The 20,554-nt window shown below is 39.7% G+C and overlaps 2 protein-coding genes across 2 annotated transcripts; both read right to left on the reverse strand.

The window, feature by feature from the left end:
• Positions 1-4,377: 4,377 nt before the first annotated feature.
• LOC118240448 (low choriolytic enzyme-like) lies at positions 4,378-7,319 on the reverse strand. The gene is made up of 8 exons (XM_035520971.1): positions 7,210-7,319; positions 7,034-7,064; positions 6,834-6,899; positions 6,525-6,677; positions 6,257-6,374; positions 5,828-6,006; positions 4,946-5,027; positions 4,378-4,830 (listed from the first exon to the last, which is right to left on the reverse strand). Exons 1-8 carry the CDS (start codon positions 7,276-7,278, stop codon positions 4,704-4,706), a joined length of 825 nt encoding a protein of 274 aa, XP_035376864.1. The 5' UTR covers positions 7,279-7,319; the 3' UTR covers positions 4,378-4,703.
• Positions 7,320-12,010: 4,691 nt separating this feature from the next.
• LOC118240449 (low choriolytic enzyme-like) lies at positions 12,011-14,670 on the reverse strand. Its single transcript, XM_035520972.1, has 7 exons — positions 14,647-14,670; positions 14,446-14,511; positions 14,139-14,289; positions 13,872-13,989; positions 13,443-13,621; positions 12,561-12,642; positions 12,011-12,445 (listed from the first exon to the last, which is right to left on the reverse strand). Exons 2-7 carry the CDS (start codon positions 14,449-14,451, stop codon positions 12,319-12,321), a joined length of 663 nt encoding a protein of 220 aa, XP_035376865.1. The 5' UTR covers positions 14,452-14,511; positions 14,647-14,670; the 3' UTR covers positions 12,011-12,318.
• Positions 14,671-20,554: the final 5,884 nt, after the last annotated feature.

Below are 20,554 nucleotides of genomic sequence, written 5' to 3' on the forward strand. Positions count from 1 at the left end.
AACGAAGCACTTGAAGGACCTCTGTCCAAAACTTTCTGTTTCTCTGGAAAGTCTGTAATGGGGTGATACAAAAATATCCTACCATGATATTGATGAAAATTGATATTATCACAGTATTGCTAAAATAAACTGAAAGCATTTAAATTTAACATAGGTGTTATAATAATATTTATTCAACTTGTAATATTTCTTTCTAACATAAAAAAAATATAATTCACTATAAATACATTTTAAATGGTAGTTTTCATTGCCAATGTTACCTCTGGCTTGATCAATAGAGATCTGGAGCCAATCATTTTTAAAACTGCTTTGTGATAATGTGTTAATTTGATGGTCCCTATCTTGCATAGAGACTCTGCCAAGCCTGCTGCCATCGTAGAGACACTGCCAGGCCTGCTGCCTGCATCTGCTGAGATGAGCCTTTTATGTACAATTATTTTGAGTTCATCACTTGCACATCACTCCTGCTTCATAAAGTCACAGGTAACCATAATTTCTAAATTGTCAGCAATTACAGTCATAATATTCAGCTTGTGCAGACATATACATCTTTCTGCTTATACAATATGTTTATTTGCATGTCGCAGGTTTGCCAAAAAGAATGTTCCAATATTCTCAACCAATAGCTTGGGAGCCAGAAATGACTTCTGAGGGGCAAGAGGCAGGGTGTGGCAGGGGGAGAGTAGGAGCATGGGAAGGGGGAGGGGGAGATACAGGGCTAGGCACATGTGTGGGCACCTGTATGTGTGGGGCAGGGGCATGTGTGGGCCTCTTCTCTACTTGAGTGGAAGTGCTTATGGAGCAACAGCAGCCCAGCTACAGAGCAGGAGACCAAACGAACTCAAAGAGTGGGTTCACCTCTCCTCCGTTACTGTATCCACACGAACTCACAGAGTGGGTTCACCTCTCCTCTGTTACTGTATCCACACGAACTCACAGAGTGGGTTCACCTCTCCTCTGTTACTGTATACCTTTTTCTAAGAATAGCATAACACAAATTTGTTTATAAATTCTTGCAGCAAAACTTTCTTGACCTATTATACTTGCTAATGGCTCATTTGTCACCAGTATGAAAATCTTTATTCTAACAGTATGTTTTTAAGAAATGCAAATGGTTCTGGGCATATTTTGCAATGCTGCATAAGTGTTTGTAAATTTAAATGTGTGGCTGAATGATTAGGAAACTAATGTTGCTTAATCCTAACATTCTTGTAAATCGCATTATCATGAATGGGAGCATGTACAGCACAACCCTAATCAGCGTACGTGTCGGCTCTGTATCTAGCGACTCTGTGGGAGTGTGATTGGGATGGACTTATCTTAGGAGTTGTTCTTTGTTCAGGTTTGATGTACTTGCTCAGGAGCATGATCTGCTGTGCAACAACACAGTGGATCCTATTTTGTTATTTTCTTTTTTGCCTAAATGATCCCATGCTGCTCTGCTCAGGCTGTAAGTGGGAAGATGTGGATATAAATTGAGGAGCAATAAGCAATTTATACAATAAACAATTGTTGCTGAAGGTTCTGCTTTGCCCCAGCAGTGCTAGTTAGCTGACTAAATAATTTAATATTTATCTGAACTTGGACTGTGTCTGTGTTTGCTTGCTAGCTAGCTAGATATATAGGTAGCTATAGGATAGGTAGTGCTAAATGCAATTAACATGTATGCTAACACATATTAGCTGCATCTTACATAGCATATATACATTTTTGAAAATCAAAACAGCATTACATTTTAAGACTTAATTGAGCCTCCCCTGTGTCTCCTCCCTCTCTATAGACACAACCATGTCTCCTCCCTCTCTGCAGCCATAGCCATGGCTCCTCCTTCTATGTAGCCACACCCATGTCTCCTCCTTCTATGTAGCTACACCCATGTCTCCTCCCTCTCTTCTGCCATAGCCATGGCTCCTCCTTCTATGTAGCCACACCCATGTCTCCTCCTTCTATGTAGCTACACCCATGTCTCCTCCCTCAATGTAGCCATACCCATGGCTCCTCCCTCTCTGTAGCCATAGACATGGCTTCTCCTTCTATGTAACCATACCCATGGCTCCTCCCTCTCTGTAGCCATAGACATGGCTTCTCCTTCTATGTAACCATACCCATGGCTCCTGCCTCTCTGTAGCCACACCCATGGCTCCTCCCTCTATGTAGCTACTCCCATGTCTCCTCCCTCAATGTAGCCACACCCATGGCTCCTGCCTCTCTGTAGCCACACCCATGGCTCCTCCCTCTCTTTAGCCACACCCATGACTCCTCCCTTTCTGTAGCCACATGCAATGTATGCTATGCATTAGCTACATCTTTCATAGCATATATATGTCTTTGAAAATGAAAACAGCATTATAATTTAAGGCAAGATAAGGTAAGACTTAACTGAGCCTCCCCTGTGTCGCCTCCCTCTCTGTAGCCACACCCATGTCTCCTCCCTCTCTGTAGACTCTGTATCCCTTTATATTGGCTCATTGACCCCAAACTGTGATTATGAGCCTGATTTTGGATTTGCCCATAATAAATCTTGCTCCTCTCAGCATTTGCATCTGCCTTGTGATCGCTTCACGTTACAATAACAAGAAACTGCTGAAACAAATAAAGGGCAGAGACAAGAAACGAGGAAAGGAAAACAGGAAGCAAAGCCAAAAAAGAACACAAGGCAGGTTACCAAGTGAACCTTGATGCTAACAGAGGCGAAATGTGACAAGAATAAAGCAAAATTATCATATATACTGATGTCTGATGTTAAATCTAATACGGGAGATTCCATAAGTGACTGACAGTTGAACATAATGTACAGTTATAATTAATATAATACTTAAAATATACTTTTCACAAATGTCTTTGGGTGATGCTAGTTGGGAAGTGGGGGTGTAGTTAATGGCAGCAGGGTGTGGTTAGGGGCGGGGGGACCATGGTTACAGCCAACTGTGAGCTGGGAAACAAGGTGATAATAACAAGCAAGCCTACTGGTGTTTGAAGTCAACATGTGTGTATGTTTCTGAGAAGTGAATATGTGTGTGATTTTTCCGAGAGGGACTGGGAGAGTGCTTCACTATTTCAGTTATGCCTCATTCACACTACATGATTGTAGCCTTGATTTTGCGCTCACTGACAGGTTTTGGGGGTTGCCAAGAAAAGCTCCAGATCAGAGGTAAATCAGTGTTCACTCAGGGGTGAGAGGCTCACCAATCACTTGCAGAGTCCCGAAAAATGTTTAACACGCTAAATATCTGGACCTGTCAGTGAGTTCAAATGCTGTAGTGTGAAAAATGTGACCAGGTTATGATGAGAAAGCAACAACAATCCATCTCGCAAGTAGTATGACATCATTCTCTGTGTCATTTCTTGCCAGTGTTTTTGTGACAAAATGCAGTTTGGAGGACAGTTGGAGGATCAATGGAACCACGGTGGAGAGAGTAGATAGTTTCAAGTACCTTGGAGTTCATATCTCGCAAGACCTGTCCTGGTCCCGCCACACCAACTCCCTGGCAAAGAAGGCTGGTCAGCATCTTTACCACCACAGATGCCTAAGAGATTTCAGACTGCCCTCCAAGATACTGCAGAACTTCTACACCTGCACTATCGAGAGCATCCTCACGGGGAACATCACAGTCTGGTTTGGGAACAGCACCAAGCAGGACAGACAAGCACTCCAAAGGGTGGTGTTTTTAGCATAGTGCATCACTCATACGGAACTTTCTGAACTGCAGCCCATCTATTACAAGCGGTGCCAGACCAAGGCCAGGAGGATTGTGAAGGACCCCACCCATCCCAACAATAGGCTCTTCTCTCTGTTGAGGTCAGGGAAGTGCTTTCGCTCCCTGAAGACCAATAGAGAGACACTGAAGAGGAGGTTTTCCCACAGGCCATTCAGGCCCTGAATCAGGGAAACTGATTAACTGTGGGGACCACCACCACCATGTGACACTAAATCTGTAAGCTGAAATTGTACATTGTGTACATACACATATCCATATATACATTGTACATTGTGTTTATATACATATACACACATTGTTAATATATTTTGTATATATATATTTCTTCGAACTTGAACAGGCAGACTTGTCAGCGGCTGAAACATCTTGTAGTGTGTTATCCCCCATTACTATTAAGTCATGTAGCAAGTGCACAAACCACAGCGACTTAAAGATTCCTAATTACAAGTTGGAGAGTTGTGTAGTTTGTCTCTGAATGTAAAAGTCCCAGTCTTGTAATGTACACCTAATTTCTTATTATGTACAGCTAAACAAGCTGAGCCTACTTCATTTAATTTACTACACTTAAACAGTATGCGTCTCATGTTTCCATGTTCCCGTGTTTCCACTGTATCATGGCTTATAAATGAAAACACATTATAATAAGCAAAATGCATGATGTGTTAAAGCAGTGTTTATTAAGAATAGCCATTCCCACCATTTCACCTTTTAAGACACTTTTTTCTGTAAGTTCCTAATGCTATTTTCACACTTATTTTAAAACAGAAAATATTTTTTTGCTACAAACTGGCATTAAGAGAAAGTAAATTTATGACCTGAAAGTTTTTAATACTTTAGTTATATAATGCTACATCAGTCTAGTAACTGGAGTGACTGAAGTCCAAGACAAGGAACCGGGGTTCTATGGACTAATCCTAATTTTCTGAAAACCTTTTTCTGAAAACCTCTAGGGGCATACATGAGCAAAACCTCCTTTTTCAGACATTAACCGCAGTAGAGTTTATTAACTCGCTGGAAGTCAACACGGCTCATCTCAGTGGCTCGTCCAATAGCAACATTATTGTTTGGGATAGGAATGATGGTTGGCTCCGTGTTCTTGGAGAAAGCGTATCTGGACCCACAGAAATCTCATCAGCAACATTTATAGTTAGCATCTTAACTGCTATATCTAGCAGCAAAGTTATATTTAAACATTGCAAGAAATGAATGTGTGAACAGTAGTTTACCTTCCATAATGCATGATGGAGTTGTAGTCATATGGGGTGCCAAGGTTGTTAGTTTGGAATTTTTGGAAGTTATGTTCCATTCCTGTAAATAAGTTGACCATATGGCTAGGGTTATCTATGATCAAATACATATTTTAGTACTGTCTTCCCTTATTTACCTCTCTCACAACACAGACTCTTGGTCCCACCTACAAGACATATGAATACTTTGCTTGAGTCATTTCCCAGGAATGACTACTTTGTATCTTTACGAGGACTCTAAATTTAAACATGAGTACAATTTAAAAGGGGAACAGTAATGTTTTAATAGTGGAAGATTTTGTTATGCCAAAGCTTTGATAGACGAATGTTATATTCGAAAGAAAAAAAGATAAAAACAACCTGACAACATGACTGTGTCTGTTTCCAGCAAAAAGAGCACTCAAGTCCCAATAATCAACATGGCAGTATGATGGCAGTGTGGTGATGATGATGATATGAAATACATTGTTTAAAACACATACAAATGTTACTCAAAATGCATCTTTCAAAATATTTCAGTGGCATGCAAGGAGACTTTTATCCTGCACACACCCTTTAAGAGCATAAATAAAGTGGTTTTATATGTACATAGATATAGGCAGATGCATGTAGCAATATCTTTAAGCATAATTAACCAATTCTGAAATACTGAAGCTAATATGTTCCCCTTTGGTTATTTGAAAGCCTGATGGAAACAGATTATTATGCATATTTGCTCACCAAGTTTGGTAGATCCTAAAATAAGTATAAAATACAAAAATAATCACCTCCATTTATACATATTTATATCTTCAAATTCATGCATATTAACATTCTCTTGAATTTATGATCAAATGTTTCAGGTATTCCCACACCATTTACCATGAATAATGTTTTGGTAGAGGATTCGGACATGCACATCACGGTCACTGCGGGTCTGTTCATGCTTGAAGCCGAGGGCGTGGAGAAGCTCATGTTGGACAACACCATGATAGACACACCCAAAGCGTTGTAGAGACACAACCTGCTCTCCACCCCTACGGCCCACAAAGGAGTAGCACCTGCAGATCACATCATTTACAAACAGATAAGGATTGAAATCCTCCTTTGCTGTCAACTGCTACATTACAATAGAATTAGTTCAGGCTTGTTGTTATACATAGAGTAGACCAAGTCTTCAGTACATTTACACTGTTACATTTGCCTTACATTGTTAAATGAGATTCTACAGTAAAGAGGCTTTGTCTTTATAGTATCATTAATCTTGCTTAGAAAAGAGGCCTTTAGTGTTAAAAGACTCGGCTGACTAACCCTGATTCAGACTTAATGTGAAGGTAGTCTTGTTGTCTGTAGCGAGGTATGAATCGTATGCAGGTGGTATTTGCAAAAGAGTATAGAGCACCTTGAATAATTTGTTTTTCACGGATTGCTGTAAAGATGACAGAGCACATTTACATGTATGGAATATAGCAGATGCTCATATCCAGAGTGACTTATAAAAATACTTTCTTTAGTTGATTATCAAAATATCACTTATTCAAACACTATTTATTTTTGCCAAGTAAGAAGTGTCACTCACAGTATTGGTTGGAAATACTATAGGGCACATAAACCTTTCCTTTTTTGTGTTTGGACCATTTGCACCCACGAGATATGCATGGGTCTGCATTCTGGAAGCCAGTATATTCTGCTATATCACCAAACAAAACTGTGGATTCATCCAGGGTTTGGTCTGTGCAATAAAACCAGGAAATAAAAATTGACAAAATGTAGTTAATAATGTAGGTAAGGAATCACATTCTGTTTAGTGAAGTATGAAACCAAGACAGTGATTAATAGCACTGATTTAATATTTTTTTTAGCAGCATCAGAATAAAAAATAACTTACCGACATTCTTGTTGGCTCGTTCAATTATGGCAGACACTGAAAAATAGTCCTGCTCAGTGCTGTTATCTGAGGAATTGTTATTGGTAAATGAACATTTGATTATGATATTATGGATTTCCATTATCAGTAGTGGTTTCTAATGTAACAATAATAAAATTGCAATATCTGTAAACAGACATTTTTGAAGCAGAACACCTTACCAGTCTCTACAGAGCTCTCTTTATGAAATGCCTGGTTTAGGAAAAACATTCAAGACATTGTGGTGGTGGGATTTTTGTTCGGTACACTGTAGTAGACTTCCAAAATGCAGAAGCTAATAAGGATGCTATATATTAATTGATTTTTGACTAAAAATACCACCTGAGTGTGAACTCACCTTTAAGGAGTAGCTCTGCACTGGACTAAAGTCCAGCAGCTGCAGGACGAGGGCCAGAGACAGAAGCATGATGGAGCAAAGAAGAACTGAAGAACTCAGTCAGGAACCTCAGTTTATATACAGTAGTGAGGGTGAATAACTTCCCTTTAATAAAGCTCTGCAGTTACCCAAGTGCTGCAGTAAACTGAAAAACTGGTAACTTCAACTATAAAAGGGGAAAAGCTTAAGCAAGTTTTGTTAGACCAAATATGGGACTGAGAAAATTTTCACACACACATATATATATATATATATATATATATATATATATATATATATATAGGAGAAGTAACGAAGCACTTGAGATCATTTTCACACACACACACACACACACACATATATATATATATATATATATATATGAGAAGTAACGAAGCACTTGAAGGACCTCTGTCCAAAACTTTCTGTTTCTCTGGAAAGTCTGTAATGGGGTGATACAAAAATATCCTACCATGATATTGATGAAAATTGATATTATCACAGTATTGCTAAAATAAACTGAAAGCATTTAAATTTAACATAGGTGTTATAATAATATTTATTCAACTTGTAATATTTCTTTCTAACATAAAAAAAATATAATTCACTATAAATACATTTTAAATGGTAGTTTTCATTGCCAATGTTACCTCTGGCTTGATCAATAGAGATCTGGAGCCAATCATTTTTAAAACTGCTTTGTGATAATGTGTTAATTTGATGGTCCCTATCTTGCATAGAGACTCTGCCAAGCCTGCTGCCATCGTAGAGACACTGCCAGGCCTGCTGCCTGCATCTGCTGAGATGAGCCTTTTATGTACAATTATTTTGAGTTCATCACTTGCACATCACTCCTGCTTCATAAAGTCACAGGTAACCATAATTTCTAAATTGTCAGCAATTACAGTCATAATATTCAGCTTGTGCAGACATATACATCTTTCTGCTTATACAATATGTTTATTTGCATGTCGCAGGTTTGCCAAAAAGAATGTTCCAATATTCTCAACCAATAGCTTGGGAGCCAGAAATGACTTCTGAGGGGCAAGAGGCAGGGTGTGGCAGGGGGAGAGTAGGAGCATGGGAAGGGGGAGGGGGAGATACAGGGCTAGGCACATGTGTGGGCACCTGTATGTGTGGGGCAGGGGCATGTGTGGGCCTCTTCTCTACTTGAGTGGAAGTGCTTATGGAGCAACAGCAGCCCAGCTACAGAGCAGGAGACCAAACGAACTCAAAGAGTGGGTTCACCTCTCCTCCGTTACTGTATCCACACGAACTCACAGAGTGGGTTCACCTCTCCTCTGTTACTGTATCCACACGAACTCACAGAGTGGGTTCACCTCTCCTCTGTTACTGTATACCTTTTTCTAAGAATAGCATAACACAAATTTGTTTATAAATTCTTGCAGCAAAACTTTCTTGACCTATTATACTTGCTAATGGCTCATTTGTCACCAGTATGAAAATCTTTATTCTAACAGTATGTTTTTAAGAAATGCAAATGGTTCTGGGCATATTTTGCAATGCTGCATAAGTGTTTGTAAATTTAAATGTGTGGCTGAATGATTAGGAAACTAATGTTGCTTAATCCTAACATTCTTGTAAATAGCATTATCATGAATGGGAGCATGTACAGCACAACCCTAATCAGCGTACGTGTCGGCTCTGTATCTAGCGACTCTGTGGGAGTGTGATTGGGATGGACTTATCTTAGGAGTTGTTCTTTGTTCAGGTTTGATGTACTTGCTCAGGAGCATGATCTGCTGTGCAACAACACAGTGGATCCTATTTTGTTATTTTCTTTTTTGCCTAAATGATCCCATGCTGCTCTGCTCAGGCTGTAAGTGGGAAGATGTGGATATAAATTGAGGAGCAATAAGCAATTTATACAATAAACAATTGTTGCTGAAGGTTCTGCTTTGCCCCAGCAGTGCTAGTTAGCTGACTAAATAATTTAATATTTATCTGAACTTGGACTGTGTCTGTGTTTGCTTGCTAGCTAGCTAGATATATAGGTAGCTATAGGATAGGTAGTGCTAAATGCAATTAACATGTATGCTAACACATATTAGCTGCATCTTACATAGCATATATACATTTTTGAAAATCAAAACAGCATTACATTTTAAGACTTAATTGAGCCTCCCCTGTGTCTCCTCCCTCTCTATAGACACAACCATGTCTCCTCCCTCTCTGCAGCCATAGCCATGGCTCCTCCTTCTATGTAGCCACACCCATGTCTCCTCCTTCTATGTAGCTACACCCATGTCTCCTCCCTCTCTTCTGCCATAGCCATGGCTCCTCCTTCTATGTAGCCACACCCATGTCTCCTCCTTCTATGTAGCTACACCCATGTCTCCTCCCTCAATGTAGCCATACCCATGGCTCCTCCCTCTCTGTAGCCATAGACATGGCTTCTCCTTCTATGTAACCATACCCATGGCTCCTCCCTCTCTGTAGCCATAGACATGGCTCCTCCTTCTATGTAACCATACCCATGGCTCCTGCCTCTCTGTAGCCACACCCATGGCTCCTCCCTCTATGTAGCTACTCCCATGTCTCCTCCCTCAATGTAGCCACACCCATGGCTCCTGCCTCTCTGTAGCCACACCCATGGCTCCTCCCTCTCTTTAGCCACACCCATGACTCCTCCCTTTCTGTAGCCACATGCAATGTATGCTATGCATTAGCTACATCTTTCATAGCATATATATGTCTTTGAAAACGAAAACAGCATTATAATTTAAGGCAAGATAAGGTAAGACTTAACTGAGCCTCCCCTGTGTCGCCTCCCTCTCTGTAGCCACACCCATGTCTCCTCCCTCTCTGTAGACTCTGTATCCCTTTATATTGGCTCATTGACCCCAAACTGTGATTATGAGCCTGATTTTGGATTTGCCCATAATAAATCTTGCTCCTCTCAGCATTTGCATCTGCCTTGTGATCGCTTCACGTTACAATAACAAGAAACTGCTGAAACAAATAAAGGGCAGAGACAAGAAACGAGGAAAGGAAAACAGGAAGCAAAGCCAAAAAAGAACACAAGGCAGGTTACCAAGTGAACCTTGATGCTAACAGAGGCGAAATGTGACAAGAATAAAGCAAAATTATCATATATACTGATGTCTGATGTTAAATCTAATACGGGAGATTCCATAAGTGGCTGACAGTTGAACATAATGTACAGTTATAATTAATATAATACTTAAAATATACTTTTCACAAATGTCTTTGGGTGATGCTAGTTGGGAAGTGGGGGTGTAGTTAATGGCAGCAGGGTGTGGTTAGGGGCGGGGGGACCATGGTTACAGCCAACTGTGAGCTGGGAAACAAGGTGATAATAACAAGCAAGCCTACTGGTGTTTGAAGTCAACATGTGTGTATGTTTCTGAGAAGTGAATATGTGTGTGATTTTTCCGAGAGGGACTGGGAGAGTGCTTCACTGTTTCAGTTATGCCTCATTCACACTACATGATTGTAGCCTTGATTTTGCGCTCACTGACAGGTTTTGGGGGTTGCCAAGAAAAGCTCCAGATCAGAGGTAAATCAGTGTTCACTCAGGGGTGAGAGGCTCACCAATCACTTGCAGAGTCCCGAAAAATGTTTAACACGCTAAATATCTGGACCTGTCAGTGAGTTCAAATGCTGTAGTGTGAAAAATGTGACGAGGTTATGATGAGAAAGCAACAACAATCCATCTCGCAAGTAGTATGACGTCATTCTCTGTGTCATTTCTTGCCAGTGTTTTTGTGACAAAATGCAGTTTGGAGGACAGTTGGAGGATCAATGGAACCACGGTGGAGAGAGTAGATAGTTTCAAGTACCTTGGAGTTCATATCTCGCAAGACCTGTCCTGGTCCCGCCACTCCAACTCCCTGGCAAAGAAGGCTGGTCAGCATCTTTACCACCACAGATGCCTAAGAGATTTCAGACTGCCCTCCAAGATACTGCAGAACTTCTACACCTGCACTATCGAGAGCATCCTCACGGGGAACATCACAGTCTGGTTTGGGAACAGCACCAAGCAGGACAGACAAGCACTCCAAAGGGTGGTGCATTCAGCAGAGTGCATCACTCATACGGAACTTTCTGACCTGCAGCCCATCTATTACAAGCGGTGCCAGACCAAGGCCAGGAGGATTGTGAAGGACCCCACCCATCCCAACAATAGGCTCTTCTCTCTGTTGAGGTCAAAGAAGCGCTTTCGCACCCTGAAGACCAATAGAGAGACACTGAAGAGGAGGTTCTTCCCACAGGCCATTCAGGCCCTGAATCAGGGAAACTGATTAACTGTGGGGACCACCACCACCATGTGACACTGTAATTTTGTAAGATGGAATTGTACATTGTGTACATACACATATCCATATAGACATTGTACATTGTGTATATATACATATTATACACACATTGTTAATATATTTTGTATATATATATTTCTTGAACTTGAACAGGCAGGCTTGTCAGCAGCTGAAACATCTTGTAGTGTGTTATCCCCCATTACTATTAAGTCATGTAGCAAGTGCACAGTGACTTAAAGATTCCTAATTACAAGTTGGAGAGTTGTGTAGTTTGTCTCTGAATGTAAAAATCCCAGTCTTGTAATGTACACCTAATTTCTTATTATGTACAGCTAAACAAGCTGAGCCTACTTCATTTAATTTACTACACTTAAACACTATGCGTCTCATGTTTCCATGTTCCCGTGTTTCCACTGTATCATGGCTTCTAAATGAAAACACACTATAATAAGCAAAATGCATGATGAGTTAAAGCAGTGTTTATTAAAAATAGCCATTCCCACCATTTCACCTTTTAAGACACTCTTTTCTGTAAGTTCCTAATGCTATTTTCACACTTATTTTAAAACAGAAAATAGTTTTTTGCTACAAACTGGCATTAAGAGAAAGTAAATTTATGACCTGAAAGTTTTTAATACTTTAGTTATATAATGCTACATCAGTCTAGTAACTGGAGTGATTGAAGTCCAAGACAAGGAACTGGCGTTCTATGGACTAATCCTAATTTTCTGAAAACCTTTTTCTGAAAACCTCTAGGGGCATACATGAGCAAAACCTCCTTTTTCAGACATTAACGGCAGTAGAGTTTGTTAACTCGCTGGATGTCAACACGGCTCATCTCAGTGGCTCGTCCAATAGCAACATTATTGTTTGGGATAGGAATGATGGTTGGCTCCCTGTTCTTGGAGAAAGCGTATCTGGACCCACAGAAATCTCATCAGTAAGATTTATAGTTAGCATCTTAACTGCTATGTCTAGCAGCAAAGTTATATTTAAACATTGCAAGAAATGAATGTGTGAACAGTAGTTTACCTTCCATAATGCATGATGGAGTTGTAGTCATATGGGGTGCCAAGGTTGTTAGTCTGGAATTTTTGGAAGTTATGTTCCATTCCTGTAAATAAGTTGACCATATGGCTAGGGTTATCTATGATCAAATACATATTTTAGTACTGTCTTCCCTTATTTACCTCTCTCACAACACAGACTCTTGGTCCCACCTACAAGACATATGAATACTTTGCTTGAGTCATTTCCCAGGAATGACTACTTTGTATCTTTACGAGGACTCTAAATTTAAACATGAGTACAATTTAAAAGGGGAACAGTAATGTTTTAATAGTGGAAGATTTTGTTATGCCAAAGCTTTGATAGACGAATGTTATATTCGAAAGAAAAAAAGATAAAAACAACCTGACAACATGACTGTGTCTGTTTCCAGCAAAAAGAGCACTCAAGTCCCAATAATCAACATGGCAGTATGATGGCAGTGTGGTGATGATGATGATATGAAATACATTGTTTAAAACACATACAAATGTTACTCAAAATGCATCTTTCAAAATATTTCAGTGGCATGCAAGGAGACTTTTATCCTGCACACACCCTTTAAGAGCATAAATAAAGTGGTTTTATATGTACATAGATATAGGCAGATGCATGTAGCAATATCTTTAAGCATAATTAACCAATTCTGAAATACTGAAGCTAATATGTTCCCCTTTGGTTATTTGAAAGCCTGATGGAAACAGATTATTATGCATATTTGCTCACCAAGTTTGGTAGATCCTAAAATAAGTATAAAATACAAAAATAATCACCTCCATTTATACATATTTATATTTTCAAATTCATGCATATTAACATTCTCTTGAATTTATGATCAAATGTTTCAGGTATTCCCACACCATTTACCATGAATAATGTTTTGGTAGAGGATTCGGACATGCACATCACGGTCACTGCGGGTCTGTTCATGGTTGAAGCCGAGGGCGTGGAGAAGCTCATGTTGGACAACACCATGATAGACACACCCAAAGCGTTGTAGAGACACAACCTGCTCTCCACCCCTACGGCCCACAAAGGAGTAGCACCTGCAGATCACATCATTTACAAACAGATAAGGATTGAAATCCTCCTTTGCTGTCAACTGCTACATTACAATAGAATTAGTTCAGGCTTGTTGTTATACATAGAGTAGACCAAGTCTTCAGTACATTTACACTGTTACATTTGCCTTACATTGTTAAATGAGATTCTACAGTAAAGAGGCTTTGTCTTTATAGTATCATTAATCTTGCTTAGAAAAGAGGCCTTTAGTGTTAAAAGACTCGGCTGACTAACCCTGATTCAGACTTAATGTGAAGGTAGTCTTGTTGTCTGTAGCGAGGTATGAATCGTATGCAGGTGGTTTTTGCAAAAGAGTATAGAGCACCTTGAATAATTTGTTTTTCACGGATTGCTGTAAAGATGACAGAGCACATTTACATGTATGGAATATAGCAGATGCTCATATCCAGAGTGACTTATAAAAATACTTTCTTTAGTTGATTATCAAAATATCACTTATTCAAACACTATTTATTTTGCCAAGTAAGAAGTGTCACTCACAGTATTGGTTGGAAATAGTATAGGGCACATAAACTTTTCCTTTTTTGTGTTTGGACCATTTGCACCCACGAGATATGCATGGGTCTGCATTCTGGAAGCCAGTATATTCTGCTATATCACCAAACAAAACTGGATTCATCCAGGGTTTGGCCTGTGCAATAAAACCAGGAAATAAAAATTGACAAAATGTAGTTAATAATGTAGGTAAGGAATCACATTCTGTTTAGTGAAGTATGAAACCAAGACAGTGATTAATAGCACTGATTTAATAATTTTTTTAGCAGCATCAGAATAAAAAATAACTTACCGACATTCTTGTTGGCTCTTTCAATTATGGCAGACACTGAAAAATAGTCCTGCTCAGTGCTGTTATCTGAGGAATTGTTATTGGTAAATGAACATTTGATTATGATATTATGGATTTCCATTATCAGTAGTGGTTTCTAATGTTACAGTAATAAAATTGCAATATCTGGAAACAGACATTTTTGAAGCAGGAACACCTTACCAGTGTCTACAGAGCTCTCTTTATGAAATGCCTGGTTTAGGAAAAACATTCAAGACATTGTGGTGGTGAGATTTTTGTTCGGTACACTGTAGTAGACTTCCAAAATGCAGAAGCTAATAAGGATGCTATATATTAATTGATTTTTGACTAAAAATACCCCCTGAGTGTGAACTCACCTTTAAGGAGTAACTCTGCACTGGATTAAAGTCCAGCAGCTGCAGGACGAGGGCCAGAGACAGAAGCATGATGGAGCAAAGAAGAATTGAAGAACTCAGTCAGGAACCTCAGTTTATATACAGTAGTGAGGGTGAATAACTTCCCTTTAATAAAGCTCTGCAGTTACCCAAGTGCTGCGGTAAACTGAAAAACTGGTAACTTCAACTATAAAAGGGGAAAAGCTTAAGCAAGCTTCGTTAGACCAAATATGGGACTGAGAAAATTTTCACATATATATATATATATATATATATATATATATATATATATATATATATATATATATATATATATATATATATATTGAAGGACCTCTGGCCAAAACTTTCTGTTTCTCTGGAAAGTCTGTAATGGGGTGATATAAAAATATCCTACCATGATATTGATGAAAATTGATATTATCACAGTATTGCTAAAATAAACTGAAAGCATTTAAATTTAACATAAGTGTTATAATAATATTTATTCAACTTGTAATATTTCTTTCTAACATAAAAAAAATATAATTCACTATAAATAAATTTTAAATGGTAGTTTTCATTGCCAATGTTACCTCTGGCTTGATCAATAGAGATCTGGAGCCAATCATTTTTAAAACTGCTTTGTGATAATGTGTTAATTTGATGGTCCCTATCTTGCAAAGAGACTCTGCCAAGCCTGCTGCCATCGTAGAGACACTGCCAGGCCTGCTGCCTGCATCTGCTGAGATGAGCCTTTTATGTACAATTATTTTGAGTTCATCACTTGCACATCACTCCTGCTTCATAAAGTCACAGGTAACCATAATTTCTAAATTGTCAGCAATTACAGTCATAATATTCAGCTTGTGCAGACATATACATCTTTCTGCTTATACAATATGTTTATTTGCATGTCGCAGGTTTGCCAAAAAGAATGTTCCAATATTCTCAACCAATAGCTTGGGAGCCAGAAATGACTTCTGAGGGGCAAGAGGCAGGGTGTGGCAGGGGGAGAGTAGGAGCATGGGAAGGGGGAGGGGGAGATACAGGGCTAGGCACATGTGTGGGCACCTGTATGTGTGGGGCAGGGGCATGTGTGGGCCTCTTCTCTACTTGAGTGGAAGTGCTTATGGAGCAACAGCAGCCCAGCTACAGAGCAGGAGACCAAACGAACTCAGAGTGGGTTCACCTCTCCTCTGTTACTGTATACCTTTTTCTAAGAATAGCATAACACAAATTTGTTAATAAATTCTTGCAGCAAAACTTTCTTGACCTATTATACTTGCTAATGGCTCATTTGTCACCAGTATGAAAATCTTTATTCTAACAGTATGTTTTTAAGAAATGCAAATGGTTCTGGGCATATTTTGCAACGCTGCATAAGTGTTTGTAAATTTCAATATGTGGCTGAATGATTAGGAAAGTAATGTTGCCTAATCCTAACATTCTTGTAAATCGCATTATCATGAATGGGAGCATGTACAGCACAACCCTAATCAGCGTAGGTGTCGGCTCTGTATCTAGCGACTCTGTGGGAGTGTGATTGGGATGGACTTATCTTAGGAGTTGTTCTTTGTTCAGGTTTGATGTACATGCTCGGGAGCATGATCTGCCTTGCAACAACACAGTGGATCCTATTTTGTCATTTTCTTTTTTGCCTAAATGATCCCATGCTGCTCTGCTCAGGCTGTAAGTGGGAAGATGTGGATATAAATTGAGGAGCAATAAGCAATTTATACAATAAACAATTGTTGCTGAAGGTTCTGCTTTGCCCAAGCAGTGCTAGTTAGCTGACTAAATAATTTAATATTTATCTGAACTTGGACTGTGTCTGTGTTTGCTTGCTAGCTAGCTAGATATATAGGTAGCTATAGGATAGGTAGTGCTAAATGCAATTAACATGTATGCTAACACATATTAGCTGCATCTTACAAAGCATATATACATTTTTGAAGATCAAAACAGCATTACATTTTAAGACTTAATTGAGCCTCCCCTGTGTCTCCTCCCTCTCTATAGACACAACCATGTCTCCTTCCTCTCTGTAGCCACAACCATGGCTCCTCCTTCTATGTAGCCACACCCATGTCTCCTCCTTCTATGTAGCTACTTCCATGTCTCCTCCCTCAATGTAGCCATACCCATGGCTCCTCCCTCTCTGTAGCCATAGACATGGCTTCTCCTTCTATGTAACCATACCCATGGCTCCTGCCTCTCTGTAGCCACACCCATGGCTCCTCCATCTATGTAGCTACTCCCATGTCTCCTCCCTCAATGTAGCCACACCCATGGCTCCTGCCTCTCTGTAGCCACACCCATGGCTCCTCCCTTTCTGTAGCCACACCCATGGCTCCTCCCTCTCTGTAGCCACACCCATGACTCCTCCCTTTCTGTAGCCACATGCAATGTATGCTATGTATGCATATATATATGTCTTTGAAAATGAAAACAGCATTATAATTTAAGACAAGATAAGGTAAGACTTAACTGAGCCTCCCCTGTGTCGCCTCCCTCTCTGTAGCCACACCCATGTCTCCTCCCTCTCTGTAGACTCTGTATCTCTTTATATTGGCTCATTGACCCCAAACTGTGATTATGAGCCTGATTTTGGATTTGCCCATAATAAATATAGCTCCTCTCAGCATTTGCATCTGCCTTGTGATCGCTTCACGTTACAATAACAAGAAACTGCTGAAACAAATAAAGGGCAGAGACAAGAAACGAGGAAAGGAAAACAGGAAGCAAAGCCAAAAAGAACACAAGGCAGGTTACCAAGTGAACCTTGATGCTAACAGAGGCGAAGTGTGACAAGAATAAAGCAAAATTATCATATATACTGATGTCTGATGTTAAATCTAATACGGGAGATTCCATAAGTGACTGACAGTTGAACATAATATACAGTTATAATTAATATAATACTTAAAATACACTTTTCACAAATGTCTTTGGGTGATGCTAGATGGGAAGTGGGGGTGTAGTTAATGGCAGCAGGGTGTGGTTAGGGGCGGGGGGACCATGGTTACAGCCAACTGTGAGCTGGGAAACAAGGTGATAATAACAAGCAAGCCTACTGGTGTTTGAAGTCAACATGTGTGTATGTGTCTGAGAAGTGAATATGTGTGTGATTTTTCCGATAGGGACTGGGAGAGTGCTTCAGTTATGCCTCATTCACACTACACGATTGTAGCCTTGATTTTGCGCTCACTGACAGGTTTTGGGGGTTGCCAAGAAAAGCTCCAGATCAGAGGTAAATCAGTGTTCACTCAGGGGTGAGAGGCTCACCAATCACTTGCAGAGTCCCGAAAAATGTTTAACACGCTAAATATCTGGACCTGTCAGTGAGTTCAAATCCTGTAGTGTGAAAAATGTGACCAGGTTATGATGAGAAAGCAACAACAATCCATCTCACAAGTAGTATGACGTCATTCTCTTTGTCATTTCTTGCCAGTGTTTTTGTGACAAAATGCAGTTTGGAGGACAGTTGGAGGATCAATGGAACCACGGTGGAGAGAGTAGATAGTTTCAAGTACCTTGGAGTTCATATCTTGCAAGACCTGTCCTGGTCCCGCCACACCAACTCCCTGGCAAAGAAGGCTGGTCATCATCTTTACCACCTTAGATGCCTAAGAGATTTCAGACTGCCCTCCAAGATACTGCGGAACTTCTACACCTGCACTATCGAGAGCATCCTCACGGGGAACATCACAGTCTGGTTTGGGAACAGCACCAAGCAGGACAGACAAGCACTCCAAAGGGAGGTGTTTTCAGCATAGTGCATCACTCATACGGAACTTTCTGAGCTGCAGCCCATCTATTACAAGCGGTGCCAGACCAAGGCCAGGAGGATTGTGAAGGACCCCACCCATCCCAACAATAGGCTCTTCTCTCTGTTGAGGTCAGGGAAGTGCTTTCGCACCCTGAAGACCAATAGAGAGACACTGAAGAGGAGGTTCTTCCCACAGGCCATTCAGGCCCTGAATCAGGGAAACTGATTAACTGTGGGGACCACCACCACCATGTGACACTGTAATTTTGTAAGATGGAATTGTACATTGTGTACATACACATATCCATATAGACATTGTACATTGTGTATATATACATATTATACACACATTGTTAATATATTTTGTATATATATATTTCTTGAACTTGAACAGGCAGACTTGTCAGCAGCTGAAACATCTTGTAGTGTGTTATCCCCCATTACTATTAAGTCATGTAGCAAGTGCACAAACCACAGTGACTTAAAGATTCCTAATTACAAGTTGGAGAGTTGTGTAGTTTGTCTCTGAATGTAAAAGTCCCAGTCTTGTAATGTACACCTAATTTCTTATTATGTACAGCTAAACAAGCTGAGCCTACTTCATTTAATTTACTACACTTAAACACTATGCATCTCATGTTTCCATGTTCCCGTGTTTCCACTGTATCATGGCTTATAAATGAAAACACACTATAATAAGCAAAACGCATGATGAGTTAAAGCAGTGTTTATTAAAAATAGCCATTCCTACCATTTCACCTTTTAAGACACTCTTTTCTGTAAGTTCCTAATGCTATTTTCACACTTATTTTAAAACAGAAAATAGTTTTTGCTACAAACTGGCATTAAGAGAAAGCAAATTTATGACCTGAAAGTTTTTTACTTTTTAAAGTTTTAAAATGCATCTATCACAGCACTCACCCCTGCCTTATTGTCTCCATGACCTGCAAGAGAGAAAAGGCTCTTGCCCCTGAGTATGTCACACTATGGTCCTCCGCCAACTAGAAGGCATCATGCAATGATGAAAGACCAGCCAAATTCCTGAAGTGTCAATGTTCAGAAACATTGCCGGTGTTGTTCAGGAGTTAACTCCACAATGACTGAAGCTACAAAGGTTTGTCACCCATCCAGTATCCCTCTCCCCTGCTGGGAAGCATATAGTGCCTGTTGTCTTGGCAATCACTCAGAGCAGGAGGAACCACAGGGGAGACTGACGCTGACAAGGTAAAGCAAAGCAAAGAAAGTTGATCTGTATACCATGTTTCAAACACAGCATCAAGTTGTAATTCAGGAGTTACAGTCAGTGTATATACAGCACGCAGTCTATAGGGCAATGGTAAACTCACTGTATCATGCTGGTGAATAAGAAAAAAGTAGTACAAAAATAAATGTATTTAATGTGCAATGTTTTATTGCAATCAGAAACTCATTCTGCTTAAGACAGTGTTACTGGGTCAACAGATCCAAACATTTTAACATTTTAATGATCTTTTTTTTGTCAATTGCCTTGCTGTAGACTCCTAAAACAGTAGTTGATGAGGATGCTATATTACACTTATTCTGGGTATAGTGTGTTCACCAGATTTAACAGCAGGATTATGGCCAGAATCAGATACATGCAGACACTCCAGCATTCTTCACAAAGATCTACATTTTACCCACATTAATTAGGGCTCTTCCACAGAGCTCTCCATTAGTTATGCAATGACTGAGGTAAAATGAAATTTACACAAAAACAAGGTACAGGGAACAAATTCAAATAATAGTATTAGGGCTTATTTTTTAAGAACTACCGTTAATTATTCATTAACATATTGAACTAAATAAGGTCTGGTTTTATTATTTTTCTTTTTTAACTTTTAGGAAACAGCATTTTTTCCCCCTATTTAAATCCCACAAGCCTCCATCTCCAGTGTTTTGCATTTGGGCCACCACAGTCATGCGCTAAGTCTCTTACTTTTAC

The sequence above is a fragment of the Electrophorus electricus genome, chromosome 21 (genome assembly GCF_013358815.1).
Source record: "Electrophorus electricus isolate fEleEle1 chromosome 21, fEleEle1.pri, whole genome shotgun sequence".
Classification (NCBI taxonomy): domain Eukaryota; kingdom Metazoa; phylum Chordata; class Actinopteri; order Gymnotiformes; family Gymnotidae; genus Electrophorus; species Electrophorus electricus.

Bases quoted from the DNA above. Each gene is read 5' to 3' on its own strand.
- LOC118240449 (XM_035520972.1), bottom strand. The intron at 12,643-13,442 runs GTAAATGGTGTG...ACTTATTTACAG, and splicing joins CTACCAAAACATTATTCATG to GAATGGAACATAACTTCCAA. The intron at 12,446-12,560 runs GTAAACTACTGT...CTGTGGGTCCAG, and splicing joins TCCATCATGCATTATGGAAG to ATACGCTTTCTCCAAGAACA.
- LOC118240448 (XM_035520971.1), bottom strand. From the start codon at position 7,278: ATGCTTCTGTCTCTGGCCCTCGTCCTGCAGCTGCTGGACTTTAGTCCA. The intron at 6,900-7,033 runs GTAAGGTGTTCT...ACAATTCCTCAG, and splicing joins AGAGAGCTCTGTAGAGACTG to ATAACAGCACTGAGCAGGAC. The intron at 6,678-6,833 runs GTAAGTTATTTT...TTTATTGCACAG, and splicing joins ACGAGCCAACAAGAATGTCG to ACCAAACCCTGGATGAATCC.